This window comes from Malaclemys terrapin, chromosome 21 (assembly GCF_027887155.1).
Source record: "Malaclemys terrapin pileata isolate rMalTer1 chromosome 21, rMalTer1.hap1, whole genome shotgun sequence".
In the NCBI taxonomy this organism is placed as follows: domain Eukaryota; kingdom Metazoa; phylum Chordata; order Testudines; family Emydidae; genus Malaclemys; species Malaclemys terrapin.
The window spans coordinates 8,804,508-8,822,471 of NC_071525.1; the positions used below are offsets into that span (position 1 = coordinate 8,804,508).

At 58.6% G+C, this 17,964-nt stretch overlaps 1 protein-coding gene across 1 annotated transcript; it reads right to left on the bottom strand.

Moving 5' to 3' along the window:
- Positions 1 to 16: 16 nt before the first annotated feature.
- Positions 17 to 15,459, bottom strand: TNFAIP8L2 (TNF alpha induced protein 8 like 2). The gene is made up of 2 exons (XM_054010811.1): positions 15,289 to 15,459; positions 17 to 3,706 (listed from the first exon to the last, which is right to left on the bottom strand). Exon 2 carries the CDS (start codon positions 3,699 to 3,701, stop codon positions 3,141 to 3,143), a length of 561 nt encoding a protein of 186 aa, XP_053866786.1. The 5' UTR covers positions 3,702 to 3,706; positions 15,289 to 15,459; the 3' UTR covers positions 17 to 3,140.
- Between the last annotated feature and the right edge of the window lie 2,505 nt (positions 15,460 to 17,964).

A 17,964-nucleotide genomic window follows, 5' to 3' on the forward strand; every position in this document is an offset into this window, starting at 1 on the left:
TCCGTGGTGATTCATGTCTGTTCCTCCCCTTTATTTCCCTGGTGAGGCACAAAGCAGGTTTGGGTCGGCTTTTGTACAGCAGTGGCAGTCAGCGGGGAGGGGCTCCAAAAATGGGTCAGATCCTGCTCCCGGAGCAGTCGCTGGATGTTTTGCCCTCCCTTGCAGTGTGTGGCCGGTATTGGCTGATATGTCATTTGTATTAGGCTCTTGATTGCAGTGAGTAAGGCCCACATGCCACCTGTGTTAGAGGGAAAGCTGTGTAGCCCAGGGTGGGGGCAGTGGCAGAGCTGTCTGGGGGGGCCCAGGGCTGGGATAGCAGCGGGGGTGGGGGGTGGGCTGTGCGTTGGGATTGAGGAGCAGGGCTCAAGGCTGGGATAGTGGGGGCTGGGGTGCAGCAGAGCAGTGGGGGGGCAGAGCCGGTGAGGGGTGGAGTGTGCCAGGGGCCTGCTGATGCACTGAGAAGGGGAGATTGATCAATCAGGCTTGCAGGGCGGGGAAAGCAGGACCAGCGCCTCCCCCTGGCTGAATCCTGAGCGGCTCTGGGCCTGTCCCTGTGGCGGCTGCCCGCTGTGCCAGCGTGTCCCATTGTGGTGCCGTTCGCCATCGCTGTAGTGAGCTGCCCGCGATGCCCCAGGCTGGCCTTGCCTGCAGTCCGCCTCTTCCTTGGAACTGTCCGAGTCCCGCGGGCATCGTTGCCAGCAGAGGTACTCTCTGTCCCTGGCCTCTGCCCAGTGCACCCGGCTTCTGCTAACCTGTGACGTTGCATCCCCGCCTGCAACAGGGCAACCGCAGGCTCCTCCGTCTGCTTCCTCCCTGCCTAGGGGGAGTGCCGGTTGGTGCTGGGGCTGGAGATCTCCGCATCCCTTGGGTGCCTGGGCAAACAGCCCTGCTCTGAACCCCCCCCCCCTTTTGTGCCATGGAGACCTGGGTGCTGCAAACCTGGCTGAGACCCGTCACCATTTCACGCAGCCCGCTGCACAGTAACGGCTTTTAATCATGAGGCTTTTGGGGCCATAGGCTCTTTAATGGCTGCAAGGAGCTGCCTTGAGAAAACCGGCACGTGTAGCAGCTCCTCACCAAGCACTGGGATCAGGGCTGATGTGGCTGGAAGAGTGCCCCCTACTGACCCACCAGTGCAAGCTGCTGGAGCACCTGGGAGGCGCTCTTCCAAATGCTGACCAGGTTGGGGCAGTACCTAAGCCTAATTACATTCCTCCTCTGATTAATTCCCACCTGTCAGGCTGTAGGGGGACCAGCACAGATGCTCATGGGCAGGGAAGGTTTTACTTTTGGGGTCTATTATCTTCCTTAGAAGGCAGCTCCTGGAATGTGGAGAAGCCAGCAGCTTCCCCCAGCTCGGGCGAATCGAACCTGTGACCCCTCCATCTTTAAATGCACCAGCCAAATTAAAACTGACAGCCAGGGGTTCCTGTAGGGAGGGTTGGGAGTGCTTTAATTTCCGGGGGCCAGAAAGCTTGTGGAACTTTGAGCAAGTGCAAAAACTTTGGGGAAGGGGGGGCATTTGCTTCCCCCCCATCCTCCATTAATTGATGCCACCAAGGCACCAATCAGCCTCTTACCCCAACCACGAGGGGGAGACAAAGCCATATGCTGGGTTAGTGCCAGGCCAGCAGCTGAGGGCTGGAGAGGGGCGGCGGGGGGGAACCCTGGGGTGTGTGGAGATCAGGCCAGGCTATCAGAGCGGGAAGGCGGCCTCATGCTCCCCTTGGACAGCTCTGGCTCTGGTCTCCCCTGCCTCCCCCTTCCTACACCGGGTGCTGTCTGACTTCGCAGGCTTGGGATGTGCACCGTCCAGCCACGTTCTCGGTGAGCTGGCAGCATCCAGCGTGGTAGCAAACCGCCCAGGGGAGGGTGGCTCTGAGGGCTGCATGCCCACCCTTTAACTATGCCCGTGACAGTTAGCATAGGTAGCCTTGTCTGCTGGTCTGTTCCCAACGCGCCCGCTCCGAGGAAGCTGCTGGTATCTTTGCTTGACCTCTGCAGCCCCTGGGTTCGCGCGGGCCGCAGTGGAAGGAGCCCAGCTGCTAAGGGGCCTCCTGGAGTCATGAATCACCCGCCTCCCTCCGACAGGCCATGGGAAACCCACCAATCTTCCAGCCCACCGTAGGCTGCCATGGCATTGGCCATAAACTGTGAGCCAAGGGATCACGGCGCTGGCGGGGATGAGGGGCTGGGGCAGGAGGGCAAACTGGCTAGGAAAGGCATGGGGGGGACCCTACCATTTGCCTGTGGGACCTTTGACGGAGTTTCTGACTCACGTGGGGTTCCCCCTTCTCACCCTGCTCATGGACTCACCCCTGTCTTTGGCAGCGTCAGCGGCTGGGCTCGGGGAGGGAAAGTCCTAAACTCTGCGTGGCTGAAGCTAAGCTCCCAAACCTGAGTATGATGCCGGGACAGAGCTCCACCGAGGGCAGCCCTGGGGACTAGACCTGACCGCTGGGGAACCATGTGGCAAGGACAGGGGTTTACGCCGGTGGCTGGTCCCTTCCCCTGGGCGTTGTGTTTATGTGCAATTGATGTATAAGCTCCGAATCTGTCACCCCCCTCTGTTTTGCTGGCTCGGTGGAGCCTCGTCTGATCCCTTTGGTCACGGGCAACCCCGCAATGGGGAGTGTTTGGGGGGGTCTTGATCTATTGCCTTCATCGGAGCTGAACCCAGCCCCACCTCCGCTGGCCTCACAAACTGAACCATCAAGGGGTAACTGCCCAGGCTGGCCCGGGTGCCCCCCCTGCAGCAGATCTCCCGCGCGACACGGCGAGGCGGGCGCAGCTTCTCCCCCTTAACGTGTTAGTAACAACGACAAGATGAGTGTGTACAAAAATTACCGTTCTGATGGGGAGAAAGAGTCGGGGGCGGGGGACCAATCCATGAGGGGGTGGAGAGGACTGGGGCGGATGCGGAGACCACAGATGGGCCTGAGTGCAACCAGGACACGCCTGAGTCTTGATTGTCCTGTTGGATCCTCCAGTTCTCCATCCCCTATAAACCTGAAGGTCCTTGCTCCTCGCCTAGGATTTCCATAGGTGCGTAAGGGAGTAAGGTGCTTCCAGGCCCCCAACTCCCATAATCCTTTGCTGGCTGAGAAGGAGGAGAAAGGCAAGGCCCCTTCCCACCCCGCTCACAGCTTCCCCTCCTCTATCAGCTTGTTCAAGCCCTGGCAGATCTTCTGCAGGTGGGGCCGGTAGGGCTCCCCGGGGCTGTAGAGCTGGCTGAGGAGGTCGCCGTTGGCGAAGTGGTCGAAGACGTGGCGGATGCGGCCGTGGGACTTGGCCGTCAGGTGCTTCTCCACCAGCTGCAGCAGCAAATCCCGGCAGTCCTGCAGCAGCTGGGTCAGCATGCCCGACTCGAAGGTGAACTCCACCTCGTAGAAGCTGACGGCCGTCATGGCGCCCTGGTGCAGCTTGCGTTTGAACTCCTCCGCCAGGCCCAGCTCGCCGGTGCTGAAGCGGTTGTTGCGGTACAGCACGCTGATCTTGACGGCCACCTTGATGAGGTTCTTGATGACCTTCTGGGCCTCGGACCGGTTCTGGGAGTGCAGCTTGGAGACCCGGTACAGCTCGTCCAGGATCTCGCTGCTGGTGTCGTCCAGGAATACGTTTGCCACCGACTTGCTGGCCATGTGGCTCAGGATCTTCTTCTCAGCCTGCAGGGCCAGGTTCCTGGAGCTGAACGTCTCCATTGTGGCTGCAGGGGGAGCAAAGAGACGCTGCTGTTACGGGGTGTGGGGATGACAGAGGGCTTTGTGGTAAAGGCTAGGGGTTGGGACTCAGCAGAGCTAACGTTGAGTCCTAGCCCTGCCCCGGGCATCTTCCTGTATTTATATGAGGAACTACAGAAGGGAAGTGGATAAATTGGGGAGAGTCCAGCAGAGGGCAACTAAAATGATTAGGGGGCCGGGGCACATGACTTACAAGGAGAGGCTGAGGGAACTGGGCTTGTTTAGTCGGCAGAAGAGCAGAGTGAGGGGGGGATTTGATAGCTGCTTTCAACTACCTGAAGGGGGGGTTCCAAAGAGGATGGAGCTCGGCTGTTCTCAGTGGCGGCAGATGACAGAACAAGGAGCAATGGTCTCAAGTTGCAGTGGGGGTGGTCTAGGTTGGATATTAGGAAACACTATTTCACTAGGAGGGTGGTGAAGCACTGGAATGGGTTCCCTAGGGAGGTGGTGGAATCTCCATCCTTAGAGGTTTTTAAGGTCAGGCTTGACAAAGCCCTGGCTGGGATGATTTAGTCGGGGATTGGTCCTGCTTTGAGTAGGGGGTTGGACTAGACGACCTCCTGAGGTCTCTTCCAACCCTGATATTCTCTGATTCTATGAGTGTAACGTGCTGTAGCGCTGATCTGGGGGTGTGATGCCCCTTCTTTCCACTGGCCTGAGCGCCTCCTTGAGGGGACGGCTTCTCTGCCCCAAGTGCTCTGGAGGGCTCCCCTCCATGGCCTCACCTGGCCTGCTGAGCGTCAGAGCGCTGACTGCATGACCCCAAGGGAGTATCAGCAGTACTAACTGTGTTCACCTTACTGTGGGCTAGGGGCTAATTACCTAGACTGGAATATAGGAGACCTGAGTGCTATCCCATGCCCTATGCTGATCTGTGGGTGATTCTCTCCTTTCTCTGTGCCTCAGTTTCTCCATCTTTGAGCAGGGGGTTGGACTAGATGACCTCTTGAGGTCCCTTCCAACCCGATATTCTATGGGGCTGCTGCTGTCCTCTGTTAAGGGCTAGGGAATTTTTGTTACCATCATTCCTTCTCCAGTGACCCCCCCCCCCCATCACTCAGCAAATATCTGCGCTCTGTGTGTCTTGTGGACCCCTTTACAGACGGTGATTTGGGGTCATGGCAGACAGCCCCGCTCCTCTAGTGCCCTCTGCATCCCACCCCATTGCAGTTAGCAGCACCGTGTTCTTTTTCTGCCATTGCTCCGGAGCCGGACGTGCCCCAGATGGCAGGGGCTGGAGGGGAGGGGGATGTGGATCAAACCGTCCCAGTGCAGCCCCAGCGGAGGGCACATCACTTGCAATTCTCACCTGGGGCTCGTGGACGTTTCTGACTTTTAGCAAAGCACCGATGAGACACGGGCACCCCAATGCAAAACTGCTCCGGGGAGAGGCCGTGCTACGTTCCCTGCGTGCAGACGTCCTGCCTGGCTCTGCAGCTCCATTAGCAGCAAATTTATTCCTGGCAAAATCAGAGGCCAGCGGGTGTTAATTCCCCTGGGTGCCAATTTACACCCGCTGGGGGTCTGGCTCAAAGACAGAGCAGGGCACAGCTTGGGCAGACCCAGGGCGCGGTTCCCCGCCATGCTGGCCCTGCTCAAGTCCTGCCGCCTTGTCTTGGAGGGAATGCCCTTGGAGCGTGGGCGTTCAGTGCTGGCTTGACCGGAGCGGGAGCAGTTCGGTGGGGTCCTCGAGGCTCAACGCTGCTAAACGGAGTTTTGCCCACTTCTCATTTTGGGGTTCATGGGGTTTACCCACTTCTCGTCTGGGGGCTGAAGCGCTGATTCGCTCCTCTGATAAGCCCAGCTTGGCTGCACGTCCCCCCACAGCTGACGTGCGTCTCCACCAGCTGGTCGTACTCAGCCACAGCCGAGGCACTGAAATCATGGCTTGCCAGTCTGCCGTGAGCCAGCCAGTGCTTGGCACGTGTGGATTGACTGGAGACATCTGCCGACCGTTACCCCCCGTGTTTCGGACAAGTTGACGTAATTTGCTAGACGAAACCCGTTCACCATCAGGGCATCTCTGCACCCCTTTGTGCCTCCGATGCCCCTGGAACACCTAAAAGGTGCGTTTACCCACTTCTTTTTTTTACCGCTGGGGCAATGAATGGCAGCTGTGCTGGATGACAGAGGCTTCTGAGGTGAGGGTTTGCCAGGAACTAGGCTGAGACCCACCAGCTTATGACACAGACGCCCTCTTTTGCACTGTCACATCGCAGCAGTGCCAGTCTAGTCACGAGATCCGCACTGGATGTACAGGCCTTTGGGGGTGTCAGAGTCCCGGTGTTAAATCCGGATCTCCCCTTCTGTGCGGTGCAAACCACTAACCCCACGCTGTGCCCCAGAGTAGCCTCGGCACGCCGTTATCAAAGCGCTCTACAAAGGAAGGGCAGTGTGGTTATCCCTGGTTTAGAGATGGGGAAACTGAGGCAGGTGGGGAAACTGAGGCAGATTGACTTGCTCCAGGTTATCCACCAGGCCACTGCCAGAGCTGGGAATAGAAAGCAGCTCTTGTGTGTCCCAGACTAGTGCTCTGTCCACAGATCAATGGTTAGACTGGTAATGACACAACATCCTGGACTCCGCAGTGGAAACCTGCCTAGGTTTAAAGTTCCTCTTGGACCATATTTGGCATTAGGCCTACAAAATACACGGACGTGGTGGGAGGGCATTGGGCCCATAATCCAGAGATGAATGGAGCAAACCATTCTTTGCTAGCTCCCGGCCCCCTTCCGAGATGAAGGATGGTCCAGTGGCGAGGACAGTAGCTTAGCAGCTCTGGGTTCAAGTCCCTCCTCTGCCACAAACTTCCAGGGTGAGCTTGGGCAAGTCACCGAACAGCTCAGATCCTCAGTTTCCCCATCAGCCCAATGGGGATAATTATCCTGCGTCACGGAGGTGTTGTGGGGAAAAATACATTACAGATGGTGAGGGGTTCAATAATAAGGTCAGGGGGCTAGCTAAGTCCATAGAAGACAGACAGAACACCTTGCCTCAGAAAAGCAGCAGCTGTTTAGATGGATAACAAAGAGCATCTGCAAATGTACCAGGCAAATTAAAACTAACAGCCAGGATTTTCTGTACTGAGGATTTGGAGTTTAATTTCTGGGGGGCCTGATTCTGAGAAAGCACTGAGCATGAGTCCCCCCCCAAATCCTGGTTCCTTAAGGGGTGACTTTAGCGCAAGTGTCGTGATATTTGGTATTTTTCTTCAAGCCCCAGCTCCCGGAATCCTGTGATTATACGAGAATCTCAGCTTTCGTTTAAAAACAAAGTAGGTTTCTAGCCCTTGTGGCTGCAGAGAAAAGCTGGATCCCCACCTCCAATGGGCCTCCCGGCTCTCGGCCAAAGAGCCTGGAGAAGGACATGCTGTGTGGCGGGACTGTGGTCTAGTGGTTGGAGCAGGATGCTTGGGTTCTAGTCCCAGCTCTGGGAAGGGAGTGGGGTCTAATGGTTAGAGCTGGGGAGGGGGCTGGGAGTCAGGATTCCTGGGTTCTATTCCTGCTCCCTAGCCCCGCACTGGGGTCAGCTGGTGATATCTCAGCCCCACAGCAGTGGCCCTAGTGCTGCTCTGCCTGGATTGTGACATGGCTGAATCAATCGGGCTGGGGGGAGGAAGAGGAGGGTGGATCGGCTAGAGGAAGGCTCCCGGTTAGTCTGCCTGCTGGGGAAGGGATGGGGGACAGTGCCCCTGCCAGTTTAACGGGGCCCTGGTGGATGGTATTGTTTGGATAATTGCAGATTCCTCCTTGAGGGAATTTGTGCTCGGTGTGAGGCCCCAGGCTGAGTCTGGCTGTCCCCAGCTGGAGTGGGGTCTGGGCAGCCAGGGTTCCCAGCAGCGCTGCTGGCTTTGTGTGTGATTGGAAGGGGAAGAAAGACCAGCTGCTGGACAGAGGGGACACATCCCATTATAAGCTGTGGGCAGGGCTGAAGCCAGAAAGGGCTGGAGATGAAAGCCCTGGTTGGCAGAGGAAGGGCGGGCTCGGCCTCTGCAGATCTTGGTTCTGTTTCTGGGTCGGCCCCGCTCTACCTGGGTGGGCAAATCAGACCATCTCTCTGTGCCTCAGTGCCCCGCCTGCAAAACAGGGCTCGGCTCCAGGTCTCATTTTGAAAGAGAACAGTGTCCCCTAGTGCCACACTGGGGTCCTCACCAACTGGGAAGGGAACGCCCCATACTGAGCCCCCAGCCTGCTCCATGCAGCACAGCGCCCCCTACCATCACACAGGGGTCAGCACCGACTGCAAATGGACAGCGCCCCCTATTAGAGCCCCCCGCTCCCTGCAGCACAGCGCCCCCTAGCACCGCACTGGGGTCAGCACCGACTGCAAATGGACAGCGCCCCCTATTGACTTCCCCCCTCTTTGCAGCACAGCGCCCCCTAGTGCTCGGGAGGATACATGCAGCAATGACTGCGGTGTTCAGCTGCAGTGGTGCTGGGGGCGGGGTAGGCACCTCTTTGCTTTAGGACCTGCAAGCAGGAGCGGGGGAAGGGAGCCTGAGAAAAGCAAACGCCCCAGCTCTGCAGACTCCAGCACATGTCGAATCCCACCCGTCCCCTTCTCCCCCCCATGTGAGGGAACCACAATCGCAGCCCCCTCCCCTATATAGCGCCCCATGAAACAGCCCCTCTCCAGTTTGGAGCCTTGATTCTCAGAGCTTCTTGGGTCACTGGGCACCTCTCTCCTGTAGGGCCCTTGGGAGTTCGGTGCCTGAATAGCTTTGAGACGCTGAGCCTCGATTCCTGCACTTGGGGCAGGGAGGCCTTTAATCCTCCTTTACGTTCCCCCTGGTCCAGGGCTGCCCAAGGCCCTTGTAAAGCAGGGCAGCCCCGGGGGAGCCCTGTCCTACTGCAAGGGGAGGGGAAAGCGACTGCCGGGGTGATACAGAGTTGGGAGGCTTTGCAAAGGGGATGGTGCAGCGATGCAGGAGTGGGCGGGGCTAATGCAGGGGGTTGGTGGCAATGGTGCTGCAGGGCTGGAGTGTCGGTGTGGATGGCATTGCAGGGGGATGGTGCAGTGTTGCAGGGGGTGGTGGAGTGTTACGGGGGAGGGGATGGTGCAGAATCAGGGGGCATTGCAGGGGGATGGTGAAGTGTTACGGGGGAGGGGGTGGTGCAGAATCAGGGGGCATTGCAGGGGGATGGTGCAGTGTTACGGGGGAGGGATGGTGCAGAATCAAGGGGCATTGCAGGGGATGGTGCAGTGTTATGGGGGAGGGGTGGTGCAGAATCGGGGCATTGCAGGAGGATGGTGCAGTAACAGGGGGCTGGTGTAGCTTGCAGGGCGTGGTGCAGGAGGATGGTGCAGCGTTGCAGGGGATGGGTGATGCAGTACCAGGGGATGGCACACCAGTGCAGGTGGGGGAGGAGGCAGGGGGCAGGCTCTGCATGCATCTTAACAGGCCGTTTCAGCAGCGCTGCCCACGCAACCTGTGTCTTTAGGCCTCTGGCTCTCCTGGCTTTGGCAAGGAGGGAAATTCCCAGCATGAGGCAGAGCTTGCAGGGAGGGAGCCGAGATTGTCACCCCCGGTGCCCCGAGGCGTCTCCATTTGTGCCACCAGTGGCTACGCTGGAGCGATACCTTCCCTCGTGCTTCTGGGCCAGCCGGACAGAGGCTGCCCGCCCCACCTCCCTTACTGCAAAGCTGCCAGGAAGTGCCTCTTACCGCAGAAGATACAGTAGTTGCAAAAATGAGCTTGAAACAAACACTTTCCCTTCCCCTATGTCTGAGACCGGCCACCTTGCGAGGAACTGGGCAATGAGACTCTAGATTTCTAAGACAGCAGCACGGGAAGGCCCCAACCATCCATTGTGCTTGGTGCTGGATAGACACAGCGCAAGAGACACTCCCTGCCCTGAACGGCTGGCAATTGAAATAGACCAGACAGCCGTGTTAGCCGAGTGGGGAAACCGAGGCACAGAGTGATTCTGTGATAGGTCCAAGGGCAGAGCAAGGCATTGCACCCTCTCGAGTGCCAGTGAGTGCACTACCAACACCGAGGCCAGCTTTCTGGGTGGGCTGGGAAGCGTAATTAATGTTGGCGAAGCTCTTTGAGATCCTTGGTTAGAGATTGTTAGAGAAGAAAGTTTCTCTCTCTCTCTGTCTCACGTGCACACAGCTTTACTTCCTGTTTTTCTCCTTTCCTCTTAGCATAACATCTGTGTCTCTTCCTGAGCCCGGGTCTGGTGCTTCCCAGAGAGGCCGGATTTGTCCAACCCCTGTTCCACCTTCCCCATTGTCCGTTCGATTAAGACGATGTCATGGGAGTGTAAAGGGGGAGGATGAACATCTTAGCACAGATGAGACCAGGAAATGGGAATTCTGGTAACAGGGGCCTTCCCTGGCTCTTGGCCAGGGTGGGGTGTGGGGGCCTTTAGGTTCAAATGGCTCTTTGTTCATTTAGTATTTCTTACTTTTATTTTATATTATTAGCCCAATTGAAAATGATCAAAAGATTTGAGCGCAGTCATCAGACTGAGGAGAAGATAGCGCTGAGATGCAACTCAGGCTCTGCCCATCAACCCCCAAGCTCCTCCCACAATCCTATGATCAACGGTGAAATAGTTATTATACACCACCATCATCAGGATGCAGTTAGCAAGCCACTGAGATAATGGAAGTAGCTCAGACTCCACTGACCAACCCCAAACTCTTACCACAGTTGCAAGGCAGCTGGATATTTTGGCTAAAAATGTGACCACCAGTGAAATAATTAACCACATTGACATTTAAATGATAATCATTAGGGTTCAGAGTTAACAAAGCTATTGCCATAAATGGGGTAGTTCAGACTGCACACACTAGCCCCAGGGTAACTGGATGCTTCCCTTAAAAGGTGCTCAGCAGTGAAATAGTTACCCATGGTGACACTGACCCTCTCATCATCATTATGGTTCAGAGTTAACAGAGTAATTTACATGAATGGGGGGAGCTCAGGCCAGCTCCACCCACCAGCCCCAAGCTCCTCCTGCAACCCCAAGCTTAGCCCACAGAAAGCAACTGGAGTTTTGCTGGCTAAAAAAGCAAACAACCTTAGCATTTGCACCTGCATTATTAGGGTTCAGAGTCAAAAACCTGCCGAGCTAAAGGGCTATCGCTCTCAGCTATCAATTCAGGCTGCCCTGTCTGCAGACTCAGGAAGGCAGCACTGCCTAGGGTCACCCTGGGGATGTGATGAAATTCTGTGCCCCTGGCTGCAGGTGCAGAGATCTCCACAGCTGCTTGGCTGCGCTTTGGCAGCAGCAAGATCCTCTGCGTGCCGAGTCAACCATCCACCCCGGGGTTTGGATAACAGTAGCTTTCATTAGGCTGGCTGAGGGACTGCACCTCATCCGGGGAGACTGGCAGCCCTGCCGAGCCGATGAGGCGGAGCGGTGCAGCCAGCCGTCGTGACAAATCACAGGGGAAGGGCAGACCCTTGCCGCGTGTCGCTCACCGGTGTAGCTGTCGGCGGCTGATCCGGTGAACCTGATCATTAGAGACAACTAGCTGCATGCGCCGGGCTGCTGCCTGATTCCGTCTGTTACTGGAGTCCTGCGTCCCATCTCCCACTCCGGCCCAGGCAAGGAAGGGGGCCTCCCGGCTCTCGGCCAAAGAGCCTGGAGAAGGACATGCTATATGGAGGGAGTGTGGTCTAGTGGTTGGAGCAGGACGCCTGGGTTCTAGTCCCAGCTCTGGGAAGGGAGCGGTTAGAGCGGGGAGGCTGGGAGTCAGGATTCCTGGGTTCTATTCCTGGCTCTGGGAAGGGAGTGGGGTCTAGTGGTTAGCGAAGGGGGCCTTAGGGGTCAGGACTCCTGGGTTCCATCCCTGGTTTGAGGAGGGGAATGGCGTCTACTGCTCACAGCGTAGGACCTGGGGTGTCAGGACGTCTGGGTTCTGTTCCCGGCTCTGCCACGGAGGGGCTGTGTGACCTCACACAGGCCACTGCCTTTCCGCTTGCCCTGGTTAAACTCCTGCCCTGTAGCACCGAAACGGCCCGGCAGCGCAGCCTGCTTAACTCAATCCTGCTGCCTGGTGATGCCTTCAGCAGATGCATCCTCTTCCCCCAGCCTCCAGAACCCCCTTCTGCTCCTGGAAGGATGCAGCCATTTGGGAGGAAGCTGGGGCGGCCAGACCAGGGGGCCTTGAGAAGTGGTTTGTTCCGGCGGAGGGGAATGCTAGCCCTGCAAGCTGGCTTGAGCTAAGGTGGGGAGGGACTGGGGGGGCTCCCAGGAATGGCAGGCTCTGTAAGCGGGTTGTCCCATGGACGGTGGCAGCGGTGTCTAGTGGTTACAGCAAGGGACTTGGGAATCAGGACTCCTGGGTTCTGGAGGGGAGTGTTTCTGGTAGTTAGAGCAGGGGGGCGATTTGACATCAGGACTCCGGGGTTTTAGTCCTCGCTCTGACTTGCCCTGTGACCTTTGGCACATCACTGGGCCTCAGTTTCCCCATTTGTACAGTGGCGATAATCCTGACCCATGGGGCCTTTGCAAAGGCCCTAAGGGCCAGTGCCTACCTGGAAGCCACAACAATTCTCCTGAGCCCTTTGCAAACACAAACTCGGCCTGCTGCCAACCCCGGGGAGAAAGCCCCATTAGCCCTGCATTGCGCCCTGAGCCCTCCAGGTGAAGTGACTTGCTCCAGGCCCCACGGTGAGTCAGTGCCGGAACTGGGATGAGATTCGCAGCCTCCTGCTGTCCCTCGGTCTGAGACTTCCTCCCAGGGCAGAGCCGTCACCCACACTGGGGTCTGGTGGCTGGCGGCCAGGACTAGCCCCAGCCTGTGTCATCGCAAGGTAGGGCTGGGAACGGTGGCCCCTGTCCCCATGCGAACAGCGCCACCTTCCTCACTGGGCTCCCACCGAAGCCAGACAGGTCTACAAGGAAGTGACTCTCCTGATGGGGTGTGCCTGGGCCTCCGCCAGCCTGACCTGCTGCCACGCAGCCCTGAACCTGGGCGTGGGGCGGTGAACTGTAGCCCGCAGCCTCGGCGGCCTGGAGGCAAACGCTCAGCGGCAGGAGAGTTCAAGCAAGGGAACAGCTGGGAAATGTCACTAGCGTGCCGGCCCCACCGCCAGCAAACCCGGAGCAAACTGGAGTCTAGGTGTGCCACAGCTGCAGCACTGTCAAGTGGGCACAGCGGGGCAGTGCCAACCCGGACTCCTGGGTTCTATTCCCAGATAGAGGAGTGTTAGCTAGTGGTTAGAGATGGAGAATCAGGACTCCTGGGTTCTATTGCTGGTTCTGGGAGGGGAGCGAGGACTAGTGGTGAGAATAGGAGACTGGGAGCCAGGACGCCTGAGTTCTGTTCCTAGCTCATGGAGGGAATGTAGTTAGCGATGAGGGCTGGGGCCTGGGAGCCAGGACTCCTGGGTTCTGTTGCTGGTTCCAGAAGGGGAGTGTGGCCTAGTGATGAGCTAGGACTCCTGGGTTCTAGTCCTGCCTCAACCAATGACTTGCCTGCAGCATTTTGTTCAAGTTATGCCCGCTCTATGCCTCAGTTTCCCCCAGGATAAAATGAGGACAATGATCACCCCAGGGCTTGCGAGGCAGCTAGGTTTTCCGAGCCCTGACGTGTCAGACAAGCTCTGACTCAGTTGGCACAGGCCCAGCCAGCAGCTTTGCTAAGGCCACACACACCTCTCCCTGCTGCTGGCACCGCATACAGCCCAGGAGACCAAATCGCCGTCTCAGGATGGTTTAATTTAGTTGCCTGCCTATTAATATCCCTGACAAGCATCCGGCCCAGCGCTCGGCCATCAGAAAGCTAACGGGCTTTCCCACGGGGATACCCCAGGGGGCAGAGTGCCAGAGCTCAGTAATAATCAGACCAAGCATTTGCCATCAGTAGATCTCAAAGTACTTCCCCAGAGAGGTCAGTATCGACACCCCCGTGTCACAGATGGGGAAACTGAGGCACGGAGGCGGGACGTCCCTTCCCCCAGGTTACCCCGCAGCAGGGCCAGGAATAGAGCACAGGTCCCAGGCCAGTGCTCTAAGCACTAGGCAACACTGCCTCCCTGGGATGGGGAGCAGGACAGCCGCCCTCTTGGCTGACATGCTGGGACTTGAAGCAGGGATCTCAAAGCACCAGGTCAGGCTGAAGCGCTAGGCGGGGGGCTGTAACTCCACTGACCGGTGGGCTACAATCATCTTAGCCAGAGCGATGTCCTGTTAACCCCTCCTCCCCTGCCCACGGGGAGAGCAATGCAGCCAGGCTCCTCTCTCTACTCTGTCAGCAACTACCCCCCGCGCTCCCCCCACCCATGGCTCGCTCGGCCGCCCGTCTGGCGTGCTAGGCGGCATTAATGCTGCCACCCACATCAGCTACCCGCACCGTTGCTGGGCCCTGCCTCGGCCAAGCAAAGCAGCGTCTCGGCAGGCCCGAAGCCCCGCCACGATTGGGGTTTACTGCCCCCTGTGGGCCAGCAAAGCCCTGACCCTCCCCAGCCCCACTAGCCTTTCACTGCTCCCTGGTCCCTGGCTCGGGGGGTGTGGGTCTCCAGTGCACCTTGTGATGCAGGGGAAGGGGGTGCTGTGATGCATTTAGCCTGGGTCAGTGGGTCTGCTGAGATCTCCTTTCCCCCCGCCTCAGCTGCTCCTGCCTTAGGCACATTCACGGGGACACACATCCGTCGCCTGGGGAACTAGCGTCACTCAGAGGATCTGGGGTGTCCGGGGCGGGCAGCCTCCATTCTCCCAGTACTGGAGCTCTAGGGCACCAGGCAGAGCCTTGTCCCCAGGGACAGGCCCTGTTCGCTGAGAGAAAGGCAGAGCTGCCGTTGGAGTGAGACCCACGTGTCTGCTCAGAAACCTCCTGGCCTCCCCCCGCCCCCGCTTCTGGTCTCAAACCCAGCTTCCCCTATGGGCAATGCAGCCTGGCCTGGAAATGGTTAAACCTTTCCCAGCGGGGTGCTTCCCACCCAGGACTCCTGACTCCCAGCCCCCTGCTCTAACTCACTGGGCCCCACTCCTCACCCAAGCCAGGACGAGAAGCCAGGAGTCCTGACTCCCAACCCCACTGCTCTAACCACTAGGCCCCATTCCCCACCCAGAAGTGAGACCAGCACCCAGGAGTCCTGACTCCCAGCTCCCTGGCTCTAACCCACTGGACTCCATCCTTTCCCAGGACTAGATAGAACCCAGGAGTCCTGATTCCCTGCCCCCCTCCCAGTACCACCCTTAGTATGGCACAGACCTCCCCTAGCCAGCATCCTTCCCATCCTTCCCTCCATCTCTGGCGCTCCGAGGTGCATTTGGAGAGGAGGCAGGGCAGGAGGATCAGGGCGAGGAAGGAAGCGAGCGAGACGCCTGGCCCTGTTGCAGCACTAACCTGTGCCAGGCTCCAGCCCCGTGTCCCAGCCTGATCTCCAACCGTCCCCCATTCCATCCTCGGTGACTCAGAGCCGCTGCCTGTCGCAACTCGTTACGGTGGAAACTGAACTGAAAACGACACCCCTCCATCCCCCGCAAACAGCCCTCCTTCGTTCCCGACGCACCTCGTTCCCGACGGGACGGGATGCCCCACGCGCCCGCCAACCTGCCCCCTCGCCAGCGCAGAAGCCACTCACCGCGTCCCCGGCTGTCACCCGCCGGCTCCCCCTGCTCATACAGGCTCCCCCGGAGCAGGCTTTGGCATGGAGGAGGGCAAAAACCCGAATCGGCAGCACACTGACGAGATAACCTTAGTGAAACTTCCTTGAGGAACCGTCGCTGGGGCCCGCCCTCGTCAGCTGACGGAGCTGACTTATTTCGGGGCTTGAACTGCTCCCTGCAGACACAAATAACAGCCGGCGAGCAGGCAGAGCGGGTCAGATATGGGGGAGATTTTTGTTTCCTCTCTCAACTTCCTGAGATCTTTATCTTCAGGCGCTTTGGCCTTGGTTCAGCCTGATCTCGCCAAGACAAGGAGCCTTTACCCGTCTGCCTAATGATCACAACAGGGCTGCCAGGATCAGCCCCTTCCCACCAGGGTGGCGCTTTTAATCTCCCTTCAGCAGAGGGGGAAACTGAGGCACAAAGAAGGGAAAGTGACTTGCCTTAGGCCGTACGATGAGTCACAGAGCTGGGAACACAACCTGGGTGTCCTGACTCCCAGTCCAGTGTCTTACCCACTGGCCCGCACAGCTGGCTTTAATCTTGTTAGTCTCACTATATAGATTGGGAAACTGAGGCACACAGCAGGGAAAGTCATTGTGCAAGGCCATATAGCAAGTCAGTGGCACAGTCATGAATTCCATTCCCTCTTCCGAAGGACCAGGCCCTATGCTCCCTCCAAGAATTGGGTCTAGAAGGCTGGAGTCCTCACTCCCAGCCCCCCCGCTGCTCTAACCACTAGACCCCACTCCCCTCCCAGAGCCAGGGATAGAACCCAGGAGTCCTGGCTCCATGCCCTCCCTGTTCTAATCACTAGACCCCATTCCCCTCCCACAGCTGGGAATAGAACCCAGGAGTCCTGGCTCCCAGCCCACCTGCTCTAACCACAAGACAAGCTCCCTGCCTTTGCCGAGTAGCACTGGGCTTTGAAGAGCTGTTGCTAGCCAATCAGAGCCGAGGCAGCGTGGCTGACGGAGGTGGTGCCTTGTGTAGGGGTCGGACTCCCAGGGTGGGGTCGGAGTCAGAGAAAACCCCGCTGGGTTTGCAGGTGCGAGGCCCCGGCTGTTCGGAAATCCCAGCATTGAGTCTGCAAACTGAGCACAATGGGCTTACCCCGGGGTGGGCTCTTCCACCGGCACCGGGAGGTTGTGGCAGCGAAGGGTCTCAAAGCATCAGGCTGGAGGGGACGCTGGCCACATGGAGCCTGGCAGAGCCCTGAGCCGACACACCTGACCCCATGCTGCTTTCCGCCTCTCCTGCCTCCTGCCACGCCAGGTCACACCATTGCTCCAAACCCAGCCCAGGCCCCTGTCTGCCCTGCCCCTCAGATCAGCCAGCCACACAACCTGGAATCCTGTTTCCTGCCAGGCCAGATCTAACTTCTTGTCTGGCCCGTGACAGTACATGCTGCTGTGGAGGGCAGCCCCCTTCTCCCCTAAGCGCGTGGGGCAGATTTCTGCCTGGCCTCAGCTTGCGTGTCCCGAATCAGAGGTGCTGCTTCCCAGCCGGTTGCTTCTCGCTGGCCTGGCTATTCCGGAGAGGGAAGGGAGTACAGACACATGCTGCGGCCGGCTGGCTGGGATCCATGTGGCCGCGTCCCTCTGCAAACATTGTTGGCGGCGGGCCATGGCAGTGAGCTCCGGTGCCCGGAAGACTGAGCGCCGTCAAGCCAAATGGCCATCCCGCGGAGTAAGCCAAGGGGTAATGAGAAGGGGCCGGAGCAGTGACCAGGCAATCGGGCCCTCCGGCACAGGGAGCAGCCGCGGAGTCCCGCCAGCCCCGATCGCGACCTGCTGCCGAGGCCCAGTAATTGACGTGTCTGGAAAAGTGCGAGCAGGCCCCGGGCCTATGGCTGCTGCCTCCAAGGCCCAGAAAAACAGGACCTCCAGGATGATCCTGCTCCCATAACACCGGCCAGGAGCGCTGCCAGCTTTTCTGCCGCCCTAGGCGACGGAAGGTCCCGCCCCGAAATGCCGCCCCCCACAGAGGCGGCGGAAGGTCCTGCTGCCGAAATACCACCGCGGTCGCCACCCCCCAAATTGTAGCACCCTAGGCGACCGCTTAGGTCGCCTAATGGGTTGCGCCGACCCTGACACCGGCCAGTTGCCTGTGTGCACATAAGAACATAAGACCATAAGAACGGCCATACTGGGTCAGACCAAAGGTCCATCTAGCCCAGTATCCTGTCTTCCGACAGTGGCCAATGCCAGGTTCCCCAGAGGGAATGAACAGAGCAGGGAATCATCAAGTGATCCATCCCCTGTCGCTCATTCCCAGACAGGTGCACTGAGCACCCGGACAGATTTCTCAGGACAGCTACCTCCAGAAAGGGACGATTGTGGCAAAACCAGGACAGGGGACAGCCCCAGTCAGGCCGGGGCTGGGGGAGCAAGGCCGAGAGAGGCTGGATGGGCTATGGGACTCGGGGAGGACGGGACACTGGTGCGAATCCTGGCTACAGGGTTGATCTCCGTCATGGGCGGTTTGTAGAGCTCTGCTCTAGCTCCAGCAGGAGGCAGTTCTCTGGCCCGTGCCAGCCAGGATAATCACAGTGGTCCTGTCTGGCCCTTCGACTCCAGGGCTCCAAAGCCCACCTGTTGATCTCGGGGGGCTCTAATCAGAGAGGGGCTGAAATATATTCCGCTGGCTGA